Genomic DNA, 19,032 nt, shown 5'->3' on the forward strand with positions numbered 1-19,032 from the left:
TTCTCGGACGCTCAACCCTCTTTAATCATACAGATGTTCCTGATGGGTTTGAAGCCTTCGAGGTTCTTCTGGTCACTGATCGGGACCACGGTCCTCCCTATCACCATTAGGGAAGAGACGAGAGTGAAGATAGTATTGACTACCTTCATGGTAGTCGATTTGCCCTCGGCCTATAATGTCATCCTCGGCCAACGACGCTCAACAAGTTAAAGGCGATGGTTTCCACCTACCACAGGGCCATCAAGTTTCCGACCTCGGCAGGGATCGGGGAGGCCCGGAGCGACCCGGGGGAGTCAAGGCGATGCTATCTCACGGAGGTTACTCTCCCGAGGAAATCTTGACCAAATCAAGCCCCCGACCCCCGTGAAGGACCCATAGCACCGATGCCACCGGAGCCTCCCGAGCGACTCATTGAGGCACCCCACTACCGGAGATGCTGGCACCCTTTTCGATGTGCCCCCTTGTGGGCAACGTCGCCTCCGGAACCCTCCCCGTCTCGAGATGGGGGCATGGCAGCCTTGGCGCTGGGCGTCTGCTTCACTGATCGAAGGTCCACCATTTCTGCAAAAAAATACCGAGTGGTCAGATGGTGCATCATGAACGGATGAGCCATCATATGCGAATGGCCATACCCTCGGTGGCGGGGCTCAGCTCTGCTTCGACCATCCACTCCTCAGTCATCGCCTTAATTGCCCAAGAAGAGGATAGGATGGCCCTCAATCGATCCATGACCATTGTTTCTCCGTCAAAGAGCAACGGGAAGGCGTTATCGATGGCTCGGAAGACCCACCCAGTGCTAAAGCCCCATTCTGTACTACAACTAACAAAGAAGAAACACTTCTTCCAACCTTTGTTGTTGGAATGTGCACCGTTGATCTTGAATCCACTGCGGGCGATCAGGTAATACCCGCCTTGCCCCCTGCACAGGCGAAAGCAAACCAGAAAAAGGGCACGGGACGACTCGATCCCAGCCCCCTGACACTCCTAGATGAAGGCCACTAGATAGCGCCATGAGTTTGGCGACACCTGGGATGGCGAGATCCCCCAAAAACGAAGGTAGTCCCCAGTGACAGGGTGCATCGGAAACCGCAGCCCCACCTCAAGCGCCCCCACGGTCAACCCGAACCCATCGGGAAATTGATCGTACGGTCGCTGCCCGGGTTGAGGGGCGTGGAGGCCATAACACTCTGGGATGTGATAGCGATCCCGAAGCACACTCAGAAGGTCCTCAGTTACCACCGAGTCTACGTCATGCCACGACTTGAGAGCCTCAAGCACGGTAGAACTCCCGAAGGACTCTGAGGAGGAACTACCCGAGCACACACTGACTACCTCATCCTGTGGATTCTCAAAGGAAGTGGGTGAAGAAGATGAAGACGAAGACAGAGACATCCCGACCTCAAAGTTGCGAGAAAGAAGCTAGGCCGTGAGATGAGAGATTGAAGCAAAATGGCAAGGGTGAGCGCAATTGCTCTGCAGAGGGTTTCTAAAAGGTGGGTTGCCCCACTACAAGGCAGCGATTGGGGTTTCCCGAGGAGAGAAACTGTCGCAGCATTTAAGACCCGTCACAACCCCTTAGATCCACCAGATTCGCCCGCCTCGGAGCTCCCACCAAAGGCGTCCCATCACCCGAAACTGCCCTCCGAAGGCCATTCAAAGCAAAAGTTTCCTGCCAAGCCCCATGTCGCTTCGCTTATCTTGCCACATGGCACGATAGCGTCCGGGCAAAAAATCGGCATGCTGCCGGTGCCAAAACCTGAGCCGAGCATAGTCGCTCAGCCCGCAGGTCCAGCTCATGCCCGGGTCGCTCCAGATCGCTCTCGATAGGCGACCCGATGGCACCGAAACCTGAGCCGAGCATAGTCGCTCAACCCGCAGGTCCAGCTCATGCCCGGGTCGCTCCAAATCACTCTTGGCAAGCGACCCGTCGACACCGAAACCTGAGCAAAGCATAGTCGCTCGGCCCGCAAGTCCAGATCATGGCCGGGTCACTCCAGATCGCCCTCAACAAGCGACCCACCAGAACCGAAACCTGAGCCGAGCATAGTCGCTTGGCCCGCAGGTCTAGCTCATGCCCTGGTCGCTCCAGATCGCTCTTGACAAGCGACCCACCGGCACCAAAACTTGAGCCGAGCATAGTCGCTCGGCCCGTAGGTCCAGCTCATGGCCAGGTCGCTGCAGATCGCTCTCGACTTATGACCTGCTGGCACCAAATCTAATGCCCGAGTTGCATCTCGACTAGTCCGATGCCCGAGCCACGCATCTCGACCGATCCAATGCTCGACCCATGCCTCGTGCCCTCTCTAACACTCAAGTCACATCTCGGCCAAATCCAACGTCTGATCTGCGCATCTCAGCCAATCAAACAACTGAGTCGCATCTCGGCTAGTCCGACGCCCGAGCCACGCATCTCGGTCGATCCAACGCCCGAGCCATGCCTCGCGGCCAGTCTAATGCCCGAATCGCATCTTGGTTGATCCAACGCTCAAGCCACGCCTCGCGCTCTATCTAACACTCGAGTCGTATCTCGGCCAGTTCGACGCCCGAGCCACGCCTCGCGGCTAGTCTAATGCCTGAGTTGCATCTCGGCCGATCTAATACCCGAGCCACACCTCGCGCCCTGTCTAACACCCGAGTTGCATCTCGGCCAAATCCAATGTCCGAGCCACGTATCTCGGCCAATCAAACACCCGAGTTGCATCTCGGCTAGTCCGATGCTCAAGCCACGCATCTCGGTCGATCCAACGCCCGAGCTATGCCTCGCAGCCAGTCTAATGCCCGAGTCGCATCTCGATTGATCCAACGCCCGAGCCATGCCTCTCGCCCCTGTCTAACACCCGAGTCGCATCTCGGCCGATCCAATGCCTGGCCTAGTCCGCTGTCCGAGTTGCTCCACATTGATCCGTGACTCGCAGCTCGTCAAGTCTCTAACCGAGTCGCTCCAGCTCGCAAGCACGGTGGCCATAGCTCCGAGCTGCACCAAACCGATTATCCGACCTACGACACGTTTGTTTCGCCTCCTCAGGTCCCGATCGCCCGATCAACATAGTCAATCCTGCCCGGGGGCGTCGCCCCTCTAAAACGCCCCACGACGAGTCAATTCAGTTTCCCCTCATAAGCGATCAACATCACTAGAACCTAGGCATGCCTCCTGGCCATTTAAGGACCCCACGGTATGCCTTGGGGGGGGGGGGGAGGTGGGGAGAGTGGGGAGAAGTGATACAATATATTTTGGGACCCCGGACATGTCACCGCCGACGCCACACGCCAAGTCCGAATCGTATCGAGAAGTTGTTCCATCTATCCTGTCCCGAGAGCTCGGGGCGATGCCATCTGATGCAGCTTCACATGTCCCGAGGCGATGGTCGGTCAGAGGTGCTGTCCCATCCCTCGAGGGTCAATGGCCATACCGAATCGACGTGCTACCGACCCTCGGGCAATACTATAAAACCCCAGGGTGGCCTCTGGCCTGGAGGAGAGGCAACAAGAGCACGATCAATCCCATTACTAACTTGCTCGTCGGAGGGGCAAAAGCCGAAAATCACCCGACGAGGGCTATTTTTTGTAGGCGAATGACCACCCGTGCACGACGAACGTCTCATCCCAAGGTGCTCCATCCCCTGCGCAAAGGAGAGCAGTCAATCAGTCCAGATCCTGACCAGCGCCAACTGACGCTCCTTTTTGAGGACACAACCACCACATCATCCAGCTCACAACATAGAAAGCTTCCGACATCGACCCGCGAACCTAACCGTGCTGACTCAGTAACCACGGTGCATTTGTTTGTTAACATATCATGATTTTTTACTACTTAGAATCTCTCTATTCTTCTTCTTAAGCATATGAATCGAAGAGCCTCCTGTTCTGGTGTTAGGTATATAATGAATCTTCCATAGGATTGGGGGCGGAGGAAGAAGATGCCTCTCTACCGGTATTTGTACGCGTCGGCGATAGGGCGGTTCTCGAGACGAGGAACCTCTCGTGGGTCAATGGGAATTGGCCGCCTCGGATCTGCTCATTTGATAAGATATCAGCTGCACTAACGGAATCAGAATTCAAACAAAACGCATACACCATTGGCAGGTAGTGTGGGGTCCCTCCCGCAAGTTTACACGTGGTCGTAGTTCATGTACAAAGGAAACAACTGTTAGGTGATATGGGTGGCTTTTAGGGTTTACTTGAGATTTGGCTCAAGTTGGGCCGGCATCTGGGTAGGGAAATCGTATGTGAACAACGATAAGCCGAAGCCCAGGAACCGATGCGGCCCAAAGACGCTGGCTTTATCATTGTTTCGTTGCTTTAAAGTTGCCTTGATGACTTTGTGCTGCGCTACAGGCGGTCGCCACCACTCCTTCTTGGCGTTCTCCAAGTCTCTACAGCTCCGTCTCTCCGTGGGAACTCTTCGTCCCATGTCCTACCGCCCCAACTACCAAGGCGGCCGCAGGGGGGGCCGGGGCGGCGGTAGAGGTGGGGGAAGGGGCGACGGCGGCGGCGGCGGCGGAAGAGGCGGGGGAAGGGGCGGCGGTCGCGGGGAGCAGAGGTGGTGGGATCCCCAATGGAGGGCCGAGCGTCTTCGCCAGATGGCCGGCGAGGTGATTCCCTCTTCCTATCTTGCCTCATCTCATTTTGTACTGTTCTCCTTTTCTGTCATTTAATTTTCCTTTGTTTCCTTGCTTTTGATGTCATCTTTACCAAGATTCGGCTGTTCGGTTCATAAATACATTTTACGAATCATAAGATCATTTCCATATTAGGAGAACACTAATACTTGATCCGATTTGCTGATTCTTGATCGGATGTTTGGATGAAAACAGTTAATTCGTTTTCTTTTCCGTTATTGTCAGAGAATTCGTTGATATATCCCCTACATGTTTTGCCATAGGTCTCCAACAACGTGCTGGTTTAGCAGGCGATTCATGGTTTTGATGGGCTTGTGATACCTATGGTTGTTTTTTGTGGCCCCTTTCTTCATCGTGATGATGTGAGAAATTTAAATAAAGGACTACGTTTGGTTGAGCTTGTTGTATATGAGTGACAACAAGTCTAGTTGCACTTTACCAAAGATCTCGCTCCTTTTCTCCTTCTGATACTTTGTTCATGGATTGTATTGCCATGTATTGGACCTATGGTGGAAATGGAGATAATGGGTTCTTGACGATGATATTATGCGGGAGGAATATAGAATAGTTGATTATCTTCTAGATAATTAAATAATAAATATAAAAAGAAAGCTACTCAAATGTCAAATAGTTTCCATGGAATTAATGTTTTGAGAAACATCAAGCAAGCATGTTTTTATTTATTTTGTTCTATCTCATTCTCTTTGGAGATCAATTACTGTCAGTAGTATAGGATGTTGGAATTGGAGCTCTCATCTAATGAAAGCATTCTTTTTAGCACTGGTATCTGATTTACATTTATTTAGTGCCAAACTAATGTTCTATGAGACCAACTTTTAGGGGCAACAAAAGTCCCTGTGCTCTTATTCCTGGCTCCACAAATGCTTCTTCTTTGGAGAACATTATTCTTGTCAAGCATTTGAAAATTCTGCCACAATATTATGGTTTGGACTGGTATGTTGATTGACAAATGGATATATTGTTTCATGTTCTGATGTTATCAAGGTGGACAAGCTGGATGAAAATGAATGGTGGAGTAGGATACAACAATTAAAACAAGGTAGCCAGCAGGAGCTGATAGTTAAACGTAACTTTGGGCGTGATGGTCAGAATACTCTGGCAAATATGGCTCAGAATCAAGGCTTATACTTGTAAGATTCCTACTTTCCTGGTGCTATATGCATGACTTGGTTCTCTTTATTAAGCAATAATTAACACAAATAATCCTTTCTTCTATTTGTTAATAATGAATGATTGTAAGCCTAAGATATAGAATATTATTATTGGAACATTGTGATGACATTGACATGTACAGAATAACAGTGGTAAGGCTGTTATCATGTGCCACAAAATGAAGAAGAATAAGGCTGCTGCCACATTATACTGGCTGCATTTCACTTACACAACCATCCATATGATGAATCCACTTAGGCATCAAGTGAGACATTCACCAGATATGCAGCTGAATATATCATTTCACTTCATCTCTGTCCAGCCTATTATTTATTTGCTGTTTGCTGATTGGACTTGTAGTTATATAGACATATTTGATCATGAGCTTTATGCTATATATGGTAACAACAACGACAATAATAACAAGCTTTAATGTCCTGATATTTGGATCAGAAAAAAATATATGGTGCATGTTTTGACATTAAAAATGTGCAGCTTTTTTCCATATCTGATGATGTTGCATTTTTCTTGTCTGCTTGTTTGGGAAGGAAGCCATGCATACAACAAAGGTAAAGCACTTGTATTTAGCAAGGTTCCTTTACCAGATTATCGTGCTGATCTTGATGAAAGACATGGATCAACACAAAAAGAGGTACTTCATAACTATTAATTGGGACTTGCAAATTCTCTTACAACTTGAAATATCGAAGATTTTGTCATGTATATGCAGATTAAAATGTCCACAGAAACTGAAAGAAGAGTCGTAAGTCTTTTGGCTAGATCAAAAGATATATCAACCCAAAATAGTTCCACCAGTACATTCACTCAGGCGGAGAAGCAACCTTTATCTAGCGTGCCCATCTTTAGATCTGAATCCTCTTCATCTTTTGATACTATGAAGGAGAAGTTTAGTTCTGAACTTAGGGAGCTGCAGAACTCCAAGAAGGTTCTTGGCTGGTTTTTCTTTTTTATTCTCTAGATGACACTGCTTCATGTGAGATGGAAGTAGTCGTTAGTTTGTTGCTTCTACCTGTCATTATATCTTATTTGTATGCGCTCCTTGTAGGCATCCCCGAGCACTAAAGCAATGCTTGCTTTCAGGGAAAAATTACCAGCCTACAAACTCAAGGATGAGTTTTTGATAGCTGTGGCAGACAATCAGGTAAAATTTCTCTTCCTGGCCATTGTCATTGGAGTATATCATCACATGTCTTGTGTAATCACTATGGCTGAGATCATGCTGTGTCTTTTTGCTGTGTTACAATATTGGGCTTGCATAGAAGTTATGAGTTTTTTTGGCTTTTTTATCATTTCCAAAATTTGGGTTTTAATTTTTATGTTACTAGACTGTCCAAGGTATTGGCAGTAACATAAACAACAAACTTATTTAGGACTGGGATCATGGCAAAATTTTTTAGATGATTAGGATCATTGTCAGGTATAGGTTTTTGGAATTCATTCTTGACGATGTAAAGATGGTTTATTTTTGAAGTCGCACCAGATGGAACTGAAGATGTGTATTTCTCTATCAGTTATTTGTGAAAAATGGTTGGCAATATGAGTCGGAAAGAATTATAGCAGTAACATGTATGATGGATTTAACATGTTATGGGAAATCTTGTTTTCATCATGTTCCTTACATCACAATTATTTTCCTTTGACTGTAAGTTACATCCTCCATTTTGATTTCATATTAATGTTGACATTACCAATTTCATCATTTTAGAAAATAGTTAAACCCTGATAGCAAGGTGAAATTTTGCATTATTGTAAGTTCTAACTGATTGATATACACCAAGTATGAAAGCGTTGTGCTACCATGGGTTGACATGAGATGCTTGTGGACCTCTGTCTTGTGCCCATCATTTACCAACAGTTCAATTCATAGTTTACACCCTCTTCTCTTTAATCCGTTGAAACCTTTGTGAGATCCCTAGATTATAACTATCAGAGAATGAACTTATAGGCATTCTTTTAACAAGTTGCTTTGTATTACCTGATTTATGCATTCTCAGAACAAGGTTTCTTTTCCACGGTGTTTCTTTAACTGCATGGTATTTGGCCAGATAGCCTTACCAATTTGTTTGAACATATAGGTGCTTGTTGTTTCTGGAGAGACAGGTTGTGGCAAGACTACACAGCTACCTCAATTCATATTAGAGCAGGAGATTGAACATCTACGAGGAGCAGATTGTAGTATAATATGTACTCAGCCACGTCGGATATCAGCTATATCTGTTGCAGCACGCATTGCTTCTGAAAGGGGTGAAAGTCTTGGAGAAACTGTTGGTTACCAGATCCGTTTAGAAGCAAAGCGTTCTGAGCAAACACGTTTACTGTTTTGCACAACAGGAGTCTTACTCCGAAGGCTGGTACTCCCTATCTATTTAATGATATCCTGATGGATGAAATTACATTTTCTATTTCTATCAAAATCTGAATTTGTTTCATTTTATTAAGCTTCTGATCTTTTTTTCCATACAAGAAAATGGCTTTGGCTTCAAGATCTCCCATCTGGATTCATTCAGCAATCATCAAGAGCATCATGTCTATCCCATTCCCATCACTTGTGATGTTTATCTAACCAAAATTAACTCTTCCTAGGCTTCTCATCAAAACATATGACAATAATAATGGACTCGTGCAATTCTGAGTCATCTTTTTCTCTACAAAGGAGAGAGAAAAGACAAGATAGAGTAGCACGTCCATAAAAAGAGAAGTGTGTTTCATTAAAATGTCTGACACATGTCGCTACTATAGTAAGTACGATTTCATTGTTGTTGAGGTCAAGCATGATCATCAATCTGATACATTGACTCTGATCCGGTCTAGCCACTTCCTCAGCAAAACGTATTGTTGCAGTTCACTGAGCTCGAGAGAAGCTAGCCCAAGAGGAATTTAGCCGAGGTGACTCTTCTTGATGTGGTCGGTTCCGAGGTGTCCAGATCCTTTAGAACTTGTGCCTGGGGCATGTTCAGTGAGGCCCCTCCAAGTCAGGATCAGTCGGAGGTGGGGAAAAACAAGTGTTTTACATAGTCAGATATAATACTCCTCCTGTACCTAGAGAAGAGGCCCCCTTTGGCCCTAACTGCATATATTTAGTGAAGAATTATCATCCGGTTTATGAGGGAAATGTTCCCTGTCGAGATTTGTTGCTGACACAGTGATCATGCTAGTCGGTAATAATGGGGTTTGAGAAATTTGGGGCCACATGTTGCTTATGTTTGGTGTAAAAATATACCCCATATCAATAGTCCTGAGCAAGAATATCACCTCAGTACAACAAGTGTTCTGCCAATACTAGTATGTGCAGCACATGCCTGTGCTTAGTGTTGTTACGTACCATTAACACATTGAAGCCATTGCCCTAAAAGAGATACAACTGAAAGCAGTGCATATCTCAAGAGGGTGTTCACTTACTACAAGTGAGTAGACAAGGAGCACCATGGCTCCTGCTGTAGAAGGAAAAAGATCTCGATTCAATTTTGCAGTGGGAGTGGGATGGAAACAACCTCCAAACCACTCGTTGCAGAGAATATGCGGACCAGGCCCTCTCACGGGCTCTTTGTAGCAAAATATATAAATTTTTTTCCTGTCATTTTGAGATTGATTTTGTTCTTAAACTTGAATGCTTTCTTAGAAAGCATTTCAATGTTTAATAAAGTTTATTTTCTATATAAGAACCCCAACATGGATCTAATACAGGTTAGCCAAGTTATTTTACTATTGGCATTCATATTGTGAGAGGTCTCGGATCTCTTTTGGTAGGATCTGTATGTTGTGTCAATACAAGTTCTTTACCCATAAACACCTATTTATACATGATAGTTTGTAAGGCCAAGAAATTATGGTTGGATGTTGTGTCCGTTTCTCTATGGAACAAAGTTCTCTTATTAGTTTAAATTTTTGATTGATAGCTTGGGAGGCCTTATTCGCCCCTTTGATTGGAGAAATGGTTGTTAGGGTGTTATCCTATCAATCAACTGCTATGAAATTGATGCACCTGAAAGACCTTGTCTCTACACACAATGATTTACAATCAGTTTTGGATAGAAGACTATTTGAGCTTAGCAGGCTAAGTTACACTAGAAATAGAAAATAGATATTTTTGCCATTTGAATTGATGATCTACAGTGATAATAATTGATTTGTGTGATACTTAGATGTAGTACTTATGTTGTGCGGTAAACAACCATTGTGTGCTTCTACTCATAGAACTTGATCAAAAAAACTTGTGCTACTGGAAAGGAGGCTTGTGCTTGAGAAAAATAATTTCCGTATTGAGATTGAGCAAAAATAATTTGCCATTATGTTGTCACTAACACTGAAGACATGGTTCTTGTTAAGGGGATCTGTGTTGGGAAGATGTAGAAGAGAAGACAAAAGAGAAAAGAAAAGGAAGTTGTCAGAGGAGAAATAGACTGGAGGAGAAAAAAAACTAAAAGAGACGGAAGTGAGAGTGAAAAATAAGTGCCAAGGATAGCAGTTTTGGGTACCAGACCCATGCTGGGCTATGGTTGGATTGCTAGAGATCAGATCCATGCCAGCCTACCAATACACAGTACATTGATATGTGTTGCGATAACAAGAGGGGTGAGAAGAAGAGGAAGTGAAGGGGGAAAGGAGGAGGAGGCATACCAGGCGGACCAGTGGGGACAAGCAGGCAGTGCCTGGATTGTGTACTTTAATTGGTAAATATTGGCGGGTAAGAATTAGTCCAGACGAAATTGAGTTCCCTAATAAGTACTATATTGCGGTGGCGTCTTATTGCATTAATTCTCCATTCCAAGGTTCATAATTACCAGTCAGGGCTCGGATTGGTACGGTAACGATCCACACCAATGTACCGATGGTTGGTATCCCATTGCATGCCGAGTGCTAAGAAAAGCCATACTGAATTCTACATGACTGTATTGCAAGCCTTGCTTTGTTTTTTTATGGGTTCTAGTTACTATATGGTTTTACAAGCTATGATGATGATTGATGGTCATATACTTATACCATTATGTACGATGAATCGAACTATTAGTGCTATCGAGTAATTTGTATAATCATCAACCAAATGCTGTAATTCTTTGTTTCACTATAGGAATCTTATTTCCTTTTTTTGTCTGCGAGTAGCTTAAATGTTAACTACGGTGGCCCAAAGGAAAATATAGGTGCTGTCTATGCAACTTTGTGCCATCTGTTGGATGTGGTATATGTAACTAAAAGGAGTGTTAGTACGCTGTTTGACTTCCATGCATCTGCCGTACATGTACCCATGCAACCACAGATCACAAGGCATAAATCCAAGCGCCTCTAATTTTAGTATTCTGTATTGAGAAAATTTCTCTTGAACATATTTGATCTCTCATATGCCTCGAATAGTTTGGTAATAGTTCAGCTATCACATTTCACTTGTATTTCGAATCATACTTTTACATTCAAGTTCAACTTTGTCTTAACTCTTAAAGAGCTGTTAATACAAATTATTCTTATATAATAATAAGTTTATTGTCACATTTAAAGATAACTGAGTCTGAAACTTTTGCCTTTACTGGTCAAACTGGCATTAATATGACAGGTTCAGGAGCCAGACCTTGCAGGTGTTAGTCATCTACTTGTTGATGAAATTCATGAAAGGGGCATTAATGAGGATTTCCTCATTATAATTTTGCGTGATCTTCTGCCACGGCGACCTGACCTTCGGCTAATATTAATGAGTGCTACTTTGAATGCTGATCTCTTCTCCAGATACTTTGGAAATGCACCAGTCATCCACATACCGGTATTCTTAACTTTTATGCACACTTTAGTTACTATGCTTGTGTCCATTTTTCTACAAATTGAGAAATAATTTTCTTACATTGCTTTTTTGTTTTTGTAGGGTTTTACTTTTCCTGTAGCAGAACTGTTTCTAGAGGACATACTGGAAAAGACTCGATACAAGATTAAGCATGAGTTGGATAATTATCAAGGGAACTCGAGGAGGAGAAGAAGGCAACCATCGGCAAAAAGTGATCCTTTGACAGAAATGTTTGAGGTAGATGCCCTCTCTTAATTTTCATGTTGAATTACTTTATACCTTTGAAAAAGCAAATTTAAGTTTTCCTAAAATTGTGTGTTTATACTCTCCTTTTCATTACATGCAACATAAAGTTCCATGTCATGATAAATGACAAGTAATTAATTATATTATTTAATATTAATAATGAGAGATTGTTCCTGATAACATAGTAATTAAAGAATATAAAGATAACAATTAACAATAACTTAAGAAATGTGAAAGTTAAATATTTAATTAAAACATAAAATAGTATACCTAATCATATCATCGTATCTATTATCAGAAGATAGTCATCATGGCTTGGATCTCAATTATCAAATATAAAGCCTTAGCCTAAGTTGGTACAACTTGGCCCTCCATCTATTTTGTCTGTGTGCTATCATTTACCTTGAAGAAACAACCTTTTTGGTTGAGAAAATTATTGAGAACTTGCTACTTGTTCAATGGTGATTTTGTTATTCCATCAGTGAATATCTTTGAGGCCAGAGTCACCTAAAATTATCTTCAAGGATGATCTGATCATTTTCAGCCAATCACCTCCCAGCATAGGTTAACTTACCAATCTTAGAGATGGATAACATGCTTTGATTGGTTTTATTCTTGTTGTCATGATTGTCATTCCAGGTACTTATGCGCAAGGTTCGCAATACCGTACCGTACCGGAGTTTCGACCTGGGCTCGGTACCGGTACGGTACGGTATACCGCTCGGTACACCCAGGTGTACCGAGCGGTATATTCAGGCGTGCCGAGCACTGTAGCAGTGCTACATTGCTGCAGTACTGCTACAGTACCGGACCGGTAACAGGCGGTCCGCGTACCGGAAGCCTGTCGGACCGGTACGTACCGCCCGTACCGGGCGGTACGGACCGGTACTGCAAACCATGCTTATGCGTGTCAATTATCCTTATATTTGATAGATGTAACAATAGGTTTGTTATGTTGATTTTCATGATGATAATTACTAAGTAAAGACCCCTTGAAAATTAACAAAAGGATTTGCATACAATTTATTGTGATTGTGAGGAGTTCTCTGGGTGCTTTCTGATGCAAATTGCTGACTTTGATGTGGTGCAATACTTGAGATACGGTTAGTTTCATCTTACTGTTTCCTACTCAATTGCCTATAAAAAAGTCACATTCTTTTGTCATATAGGATGTTGATGTTGATATACAGTACAAGAACTACAGCATTCCTACAAGACAGTCTCTTGAAGCCTGGGATGGTGGACAACTGGATCTGGGTCTTGTAAGATCTTGAACTTTACCTGATTTAAGCTTCCTCGTAATTTTCTTGTCTGCAGTTTCATGTGTTTTCTATGACACTTCTCGTGACTTTTGGATGTGTTAATTTTAAGCCATTTAAGTGAAGACTGCTAGAATAGACCTATTTAAGGCATATTTCTGATGACTGCTACTTATTATTAGAAAGTTGACAGTTGCACTGAATGACATTCAGCTAGTGCATTTGTTACTAGACTGCATGAAGGCACTCTAAAAGCCTTAAGAGCAACAGGAAGCTTTTTCTCCCTTTTGTTGTGATTATTTTATTAATTTCTCATAATATGTGGAAACAAATCCAAAAAGAATCATTCTGTACGAGCAAACGGCATCTGGATTTCTTTTTCGTCAGTGAGATCAAATTGTTAGGAGACTGAAAGGTGAACTAATTGATATTATCTCTGTTTTACCTTTTGCCTACTTCATTAGTGATCAGAGGACAGTTTTAGCCAGTACAACAGGATCCTGAGGTTTCAGATAGGGTTGAAATAAATAATCTAATAAGATAGTTGTAGTATAGAACACTAGAAGTGCTATTTCGGTGACAAACCGACACAAATATACATATAAAAAATTAACCAAATATCACGTCTATTACCTTTTACATGATTGACAGTTCCTCAACTGGATTTGACTTAGTACCATCTTCCTCCAGAAGTGCTTCCCCATAGCATCTTCCTGCAGTTTCTCTTAAAAGAGAAATTATGGCCAGCTGTCAAACTGCACCAAACAAAATTTTCTGATATGTCCTCAAACGAAACAAATTGTAGAACTACTGGTATTCACCCAAAATTAGTTAGAGAAACTTGTAGGTAATGGTTCAACTTCAATGCAGCATGAACTGACTTCCAGTTTGCTGGAGTTTCTGATGGAGATGTTTCTCCCTTTCAAATCTCACCAGAATGCATAATTGAATAATGTTCTCCATTACCAATCAGACTCTCATGTGCTCACGTGTATTTTCCTCTCTGCACAAGGATTAGATGGCTCAAATACTGATCAGTATATTTTTATTATTTTTGTGAATAATACCTGCGGTACATGTCAGTATATTGGTACCAGTCTGATGATGTATTGGAATCCATATTGGACTGATATTTTAAATCATGATTGTCACATTTTTATATTTCTTTCTTTTTACTTTCTGTAATGATGTGTTCTAGATGGATCCCCAGACTGCCTTACTTTCATCTCTTCTTTTACTTGGTCCCAAAGTTTATGTCAGGTAAATGTGATTTCCCCAGCTGTTAAATGAATGGTGTATAAGAAAATTATGTATTTTATAATTATATGTATATATTTTCAAATGCAAGTCATGTACAGATGCCTCTGATGATCAGGCAAACTAATATGTTCAGTAGCTGGAATTACTCTATCCATTTCAGTTGTCTGTACCACAAAAGTACCTTTATTCTATAGAGGTGTGTTCATCTGCAATAGCTATTTATTATGTATCTTTTGTCTTAACTTTTAGGTGGAAGCAACTATCGAACATATTTTATAATTATATGTATATATTTTCAAATGCAAGTTATGAACAGATGCCTCTGATGATCAGACAAACAAATATGTTCATTAGCTGGAATTACTCTATCCATTTCAGTTCTGTACCACAAAAGCACCTTTATTCTATAGAGGTGCGTTCATCTGCAATAGCTATTTATTATGTATCTTTTGTCTTAACTTTTAGGTGGAAGCAACTATCGAACATATTTGTCGCCATGAAGGGGATGGAGCTATCCTTGTATTCCTTACGGGTTGGGATGAGATATCTAAGCTGCTTGAAAAAATTAAAGGGAACACTTATCTTGGGAATTCTAGCAAGTTTCTTGTTCTTCCTTTGCATGGTTCAATGCCCACTGTCAATCAACGTGAAATTTTTGACAGACCTCCAAGTAATATGAGGCAAGTTCTCTTGGTAAAACTTTGAAAAGAACTAGCTCAGCTGCTGCATTGAGAATTATGTTATTATTCATTGTCAGTAATGTTACGTTTGCATGATATCACACATGACTCTGTTCACCAAGTTTTATGTTTTTTGGTAGGCTTTCCAAAGTTGTTTTTGTAACTTATCTGTACTGCTTATATCTGCAAGTTTGTCACAGTAAACAAATCGGATGCAAAAGTGATGTTATTTTCTGTATAAAATGATACCTTTGTTATGAAGGGAGATAGCTACTATGTCTAAGGCTTTTAAATAGGCTTCGATGTTTCTGTTAAATGAATGGAGACAGCTACTATGTATGGTGCGGGAGGTATTTATCGGTCTGACAATCTATCGGTACGTGGACTAGGGTAAACTGAGTAGTGTGCCCAGTATAGGGCCCATACCACTTGGTATAGGGTGGTACAGGTCCTGTAGCAAGCAATTTCTTTAATTTTTTTTTATTTTTTAGGATTTTACAAAACTCAATATGTGCTGTTGTACCAATACTTGGTGCACTGGTATGGTCAATGAAATTGTGAACCTTGATTTTTCATGCTGAAATAAGGTGAGACACTGGAATCCTATAATTTAGGATATCCATCTATAGATCATCAATCTAAATTGAGGAATTTTGCTTTTGAATGTGAGATTGTGGAAGTTAACTTCTTTGTGTTTTTATACACTCGAATTATTTGTTTTTAGATTTGAAGTTCATTCAACTTTGTGTCATGACAGCCAGATTTTTGAATGAGCAAACTTGAGTTTGAGTTTTTTTCCTAATAATGGTAAATACTAGGAGAGGTAGATACACGGGAAAATTGTTTGCCTGCATATCGAGAACAGAAAATAACTTGTATTTTTTTTTAAACTGTGATGCTAGAGGTTGTGTGTGTAGTGTGCATTTGTAGCATTATGCTTTTTCTTTTTACACTTTGTTAAAGTGCTGATAGCGGCCATTAAAGCCTAGGAGGCCTCGTTTTTAAGGATTCCAAACACTTCTCTTTGTGAAGAGACGTACAGGATTTTGGCATCTGAACATGTATGAAATTCTGTTGATATTTCAGGAAGATTGTTCTAGCAACAAATATTGCAGAAAGTAGCATTACAATAGATGATGTTGTTTATGTCATTGATTGTGGAAAAGCAAAAGAAACAAGTTATGATGCTCTCAATAAACTGGCTTGCCTGTTACCGTCATGGATATCAAAGGCTTCAGCACATCAGGTAAATCAATTAAACTTTGAAGTTGGATAAATATTACAGATTCAATGTAACAACTGATTGTCAGAGTATATGCACAGAGAAGGGGACGTGCAGGTCGAGTTCAACCTGGGGTGTGTTATAGGTTGTACCCAAAAATTCTTCATGATGCTATGCCCCAGTATCAATTACCTGAAATTCTTCGAACCCCTTTACAAGAACTATGCCTTAATATTAAAAGCTTACAGCTTGGAGCAATTGCAACATTTTTGGCCAAGGCACTTCAGCCTCCTGATCCGCTCTCTGTTAAAAATGCAATTGAAATTTTGAAAACTATTGGAGCGCTAGATGACACCGAGGAGCTTACTGCCTTAGGTGTGTCATGGTGCGATGTAATTAATTAAGTTGTTCTCCACTGAAGCACATTTTGTTCCTCACTAGTGTTCTTAAATGTATTTTAATTGATACAGGACGCCATCTGTGCATGCTTCCTTTGGATCCAAATATTGGAAAGATGCTGCTTATGGGGTCTATATTCCAGTGCCTAGATCCAGCACTGACAATTGCTGCTGCTCTTGCACATCGTGACCCATTTGTTCTACCAATAAATAGAAAAGAAGAAGCTGATGCTGTAAAAAGATCCTTTGCTGGTGACTCTTGCAGGTAGGATTACCCATTGCTCGCCTTACTTGATTGATCTTTTTAGGTTCATAGTATACGAAATTATATGTCACAGAAATTCAATAGTCGCTGCCCTTATTTTTGGAGGAAAAACCCTGCTACTCCGTGTTACATTGTGTTCCGAAAATCCTGCAGTGCTCAACTTTATGCACTATAGTATAGGAAGTTACTGGCATTTTATGTTCTTAGCCCTGATCAATGAAATAGCCAAGTGCCTTATGCACAAGTTTGATGGAGTCCTGAACTTTTTGCAGTGATCACATAGCTCTTTTAAAAGCTTTTGAAGCATGGAAGGGTGCTAAACGCAGTGGAAGAGAACGAGCTTTCTGTTGGGAGAATTTCTTGTCCCCCATAACCTTGCAAATGATGGACGACATGAGAAACCAGTTCTTGGATCTATTATCTGACATAGGTTTTGTGAACAAGGCTAAAGGTGCCAAGGTTTGTATTCTGGGCTCATGCTCGTGTCCATATGGTTCCACTTTACAGTATCTTCTTCTTTTGGGATAGATATTCGCGAGCGAACTTTGATATTTTTACAAACTTTTTTACTTTGGATCTGCTGACTTTTGTGACCCTTGGATTGGTTACTCTGAAGCTAGTTATCGTTGTGGATTTTAAAAATTGTTTAAAGCTGGAATAGGAAAGAGACGTATAAGAAGATAAGGTGCATACTGTACTTTTATTTGATCATGTAAATGCATTTATATTTTACAGAAATGCATAGAAAACTATAAAGTATACACCATGGATTAAGATTTTTCACTTGGTATCATTCATACTTCTATTTGATCATTTACTCCCCGTATATTGATCTATTAGCAAACTGATTTATGTAATAAAACAAGGGGGTGCATTTTAACTATAATAACTGTGTATGTTACTTATGAATTTCCTGATAATTATAGAAATGATGTTATGTGTTGGATTGACAAGGTTTAGGTTTCCCAAAAGCCTTGAGAAAATAATTGAATGATATTTCCGACATGAATTCTGGGTAATGCAAAGTTTAGTGGGAAACAGAATTCCTGGCGACTATCCTCGAGCTATGCTAGCTAAACTTCTAATATGAAACAGTCGGAAATATCTTAACTGTGTATGTTAGTTATGAATTTCCTGATAATTATAGAAATTCTGTTATGTGTTGGATTGACAAGGTTTAGGTTTCCCAAAAACCTTGAGAAAATAATTGAATGATATTTCCGACATGAATTCCAGGTAATACAAAGTTTAGTGGGAAACAGAATTCCTGGCAACTATCCTCGAGCTATGCTAGCTAAACTTCTAATATGAAACAGTCCCGACACATTAGTTACTTATAAATCTTCAAACTGCTTGCATGGTCGAATGGCTCACATGAAAAAGACTTAGCTGCCTATATTTGAGAGATGCTTAGAAGATGTTTAGAGATATTGATTGGAGATGGAGATAGTTGGACATTGACAAAGCAACTAGAAGTTCAGGATGGCAAGAGACACTGAGACAGATGATGGACACTTCGAGACAGAGATCAAGAGCCAAATCAGAAGAGAGACCGAGACTGATAGTAAGATCAAGAGAGATCAAGAGAGATCAACAGCAAAAGCGAGAATGTGAAATGGAGAAAGAGAGATTGCCATGGTGATCAGTAGAACTTACCAGAGAGAGAGAGCACCAGCAACCAGCGTGAACAGGGACTGCCTCAAGTGATCATCTTGGGGTACCTCTTGTAGTTTACAGGGTGCAGGGGCAATTGGAACAATTGCAGGGGTATCCAGACTAGGATGGGTTTTTAGGATGGTACTCCAGCAGAAAACCATTTCTAAATAAAATGTTCCCTTGATGGAAAAGGTTTTATTTGGTATGCACTTCTCATTGTGTGCACTTCTCAAGGTTTTACAGAGATCAAGAGCCAAATCAGAAGAGAGACCGAGACTGATAGCAAAATCAAGAGAGATCAACAGCAAAGCAAGAACGTGAAATGGAGAAAGAGAGATTGCCATGGTGACCAGTAGGACTTACCAGAGAGAGAGAGAGATAGAGCACCAGCAACCAGTGTGAACAGGGACTACCTTAAGTGATCATCTTGGGGTACCTCTTGTAGTTTACAGGGGTGCAGGGGCAA

The 19,032-nt window shown here is 41.8% G+C and overlaps 1 protein-coding gene across 1 annotated transcript in view; it reads left to right on the plus strand.

Moving 5' to 3' along the window:
• Positions 1–19,032, plus strand: part of LOC135645749 (DExH-box ATP-dependent RNA helicase DExH1-like) — a 33,632-nt gene that overhangs the window by 12,817 nt on the left and 1,783 nt on the right. The window contains exons 8-21 of the mRNA XM_065164418.1: positions 4,172–4,592; positions 5,625–5,770; positions 6,345–6,444; positions 6,523–6,738; positions 6,859–6,954; positions 7,889–8,164; positions 11,359–11,562; positions 11,662–11,817; positions 12,996–13,088; positions 14,811–15,029; positions 16,116–16,271; positions 16,349–16,622; positions 16,718–16,910; positions 17,183–17,369. Coding sequence (XP_065020490.1) covers positions 4,172–4,592; positions 5,625–5,770; positions 6,345–6,444; positions 6,523–6,738; positions 6,859–6,954; positions 7,889–8,164; positions 11,359–11,562; positions 11,662–11,817; positions 12,996–13,088; positions 14,811–15,029; positions 16,116–16,271; positions 16,349–16,622; positions 16,718–16,910; positions 17,183–17,369 — 2,737 coding nt within the window. The remainder of the gene's footprint in view (positions 1–4,171; positions 4,593–5,624; positions 5,771–6,344; positions 6,445–6,522; positions 6,739–6,858; positions 6,955–7,888; positions 8,165–11,358; positions 11,563–11,661; positions 11,818–12,995; positions 13,089–14,810; positions 15,030–16,115; positions 16,272–16,348; positions 16,623–16,717; positions 16,911–17,182; positions 17,370–19,032) is intronic.

Source organism: Musa acuminata, chromosome BXJ3-8, assembly GCF_036884655.1.
Source record: "Musa acuminata AAA Group cultivar baxijiao chromosome BXJ3-8, Cavendish_Baxijiao_AAA, whole genome shotgun sequence".
Taxonomy (NCBI): Eukaryota; Viridiplantae; Streptophyta; class Magnoliopsida; order Zingiberales; family Musaceae; genus Musa; species Musa acuminata.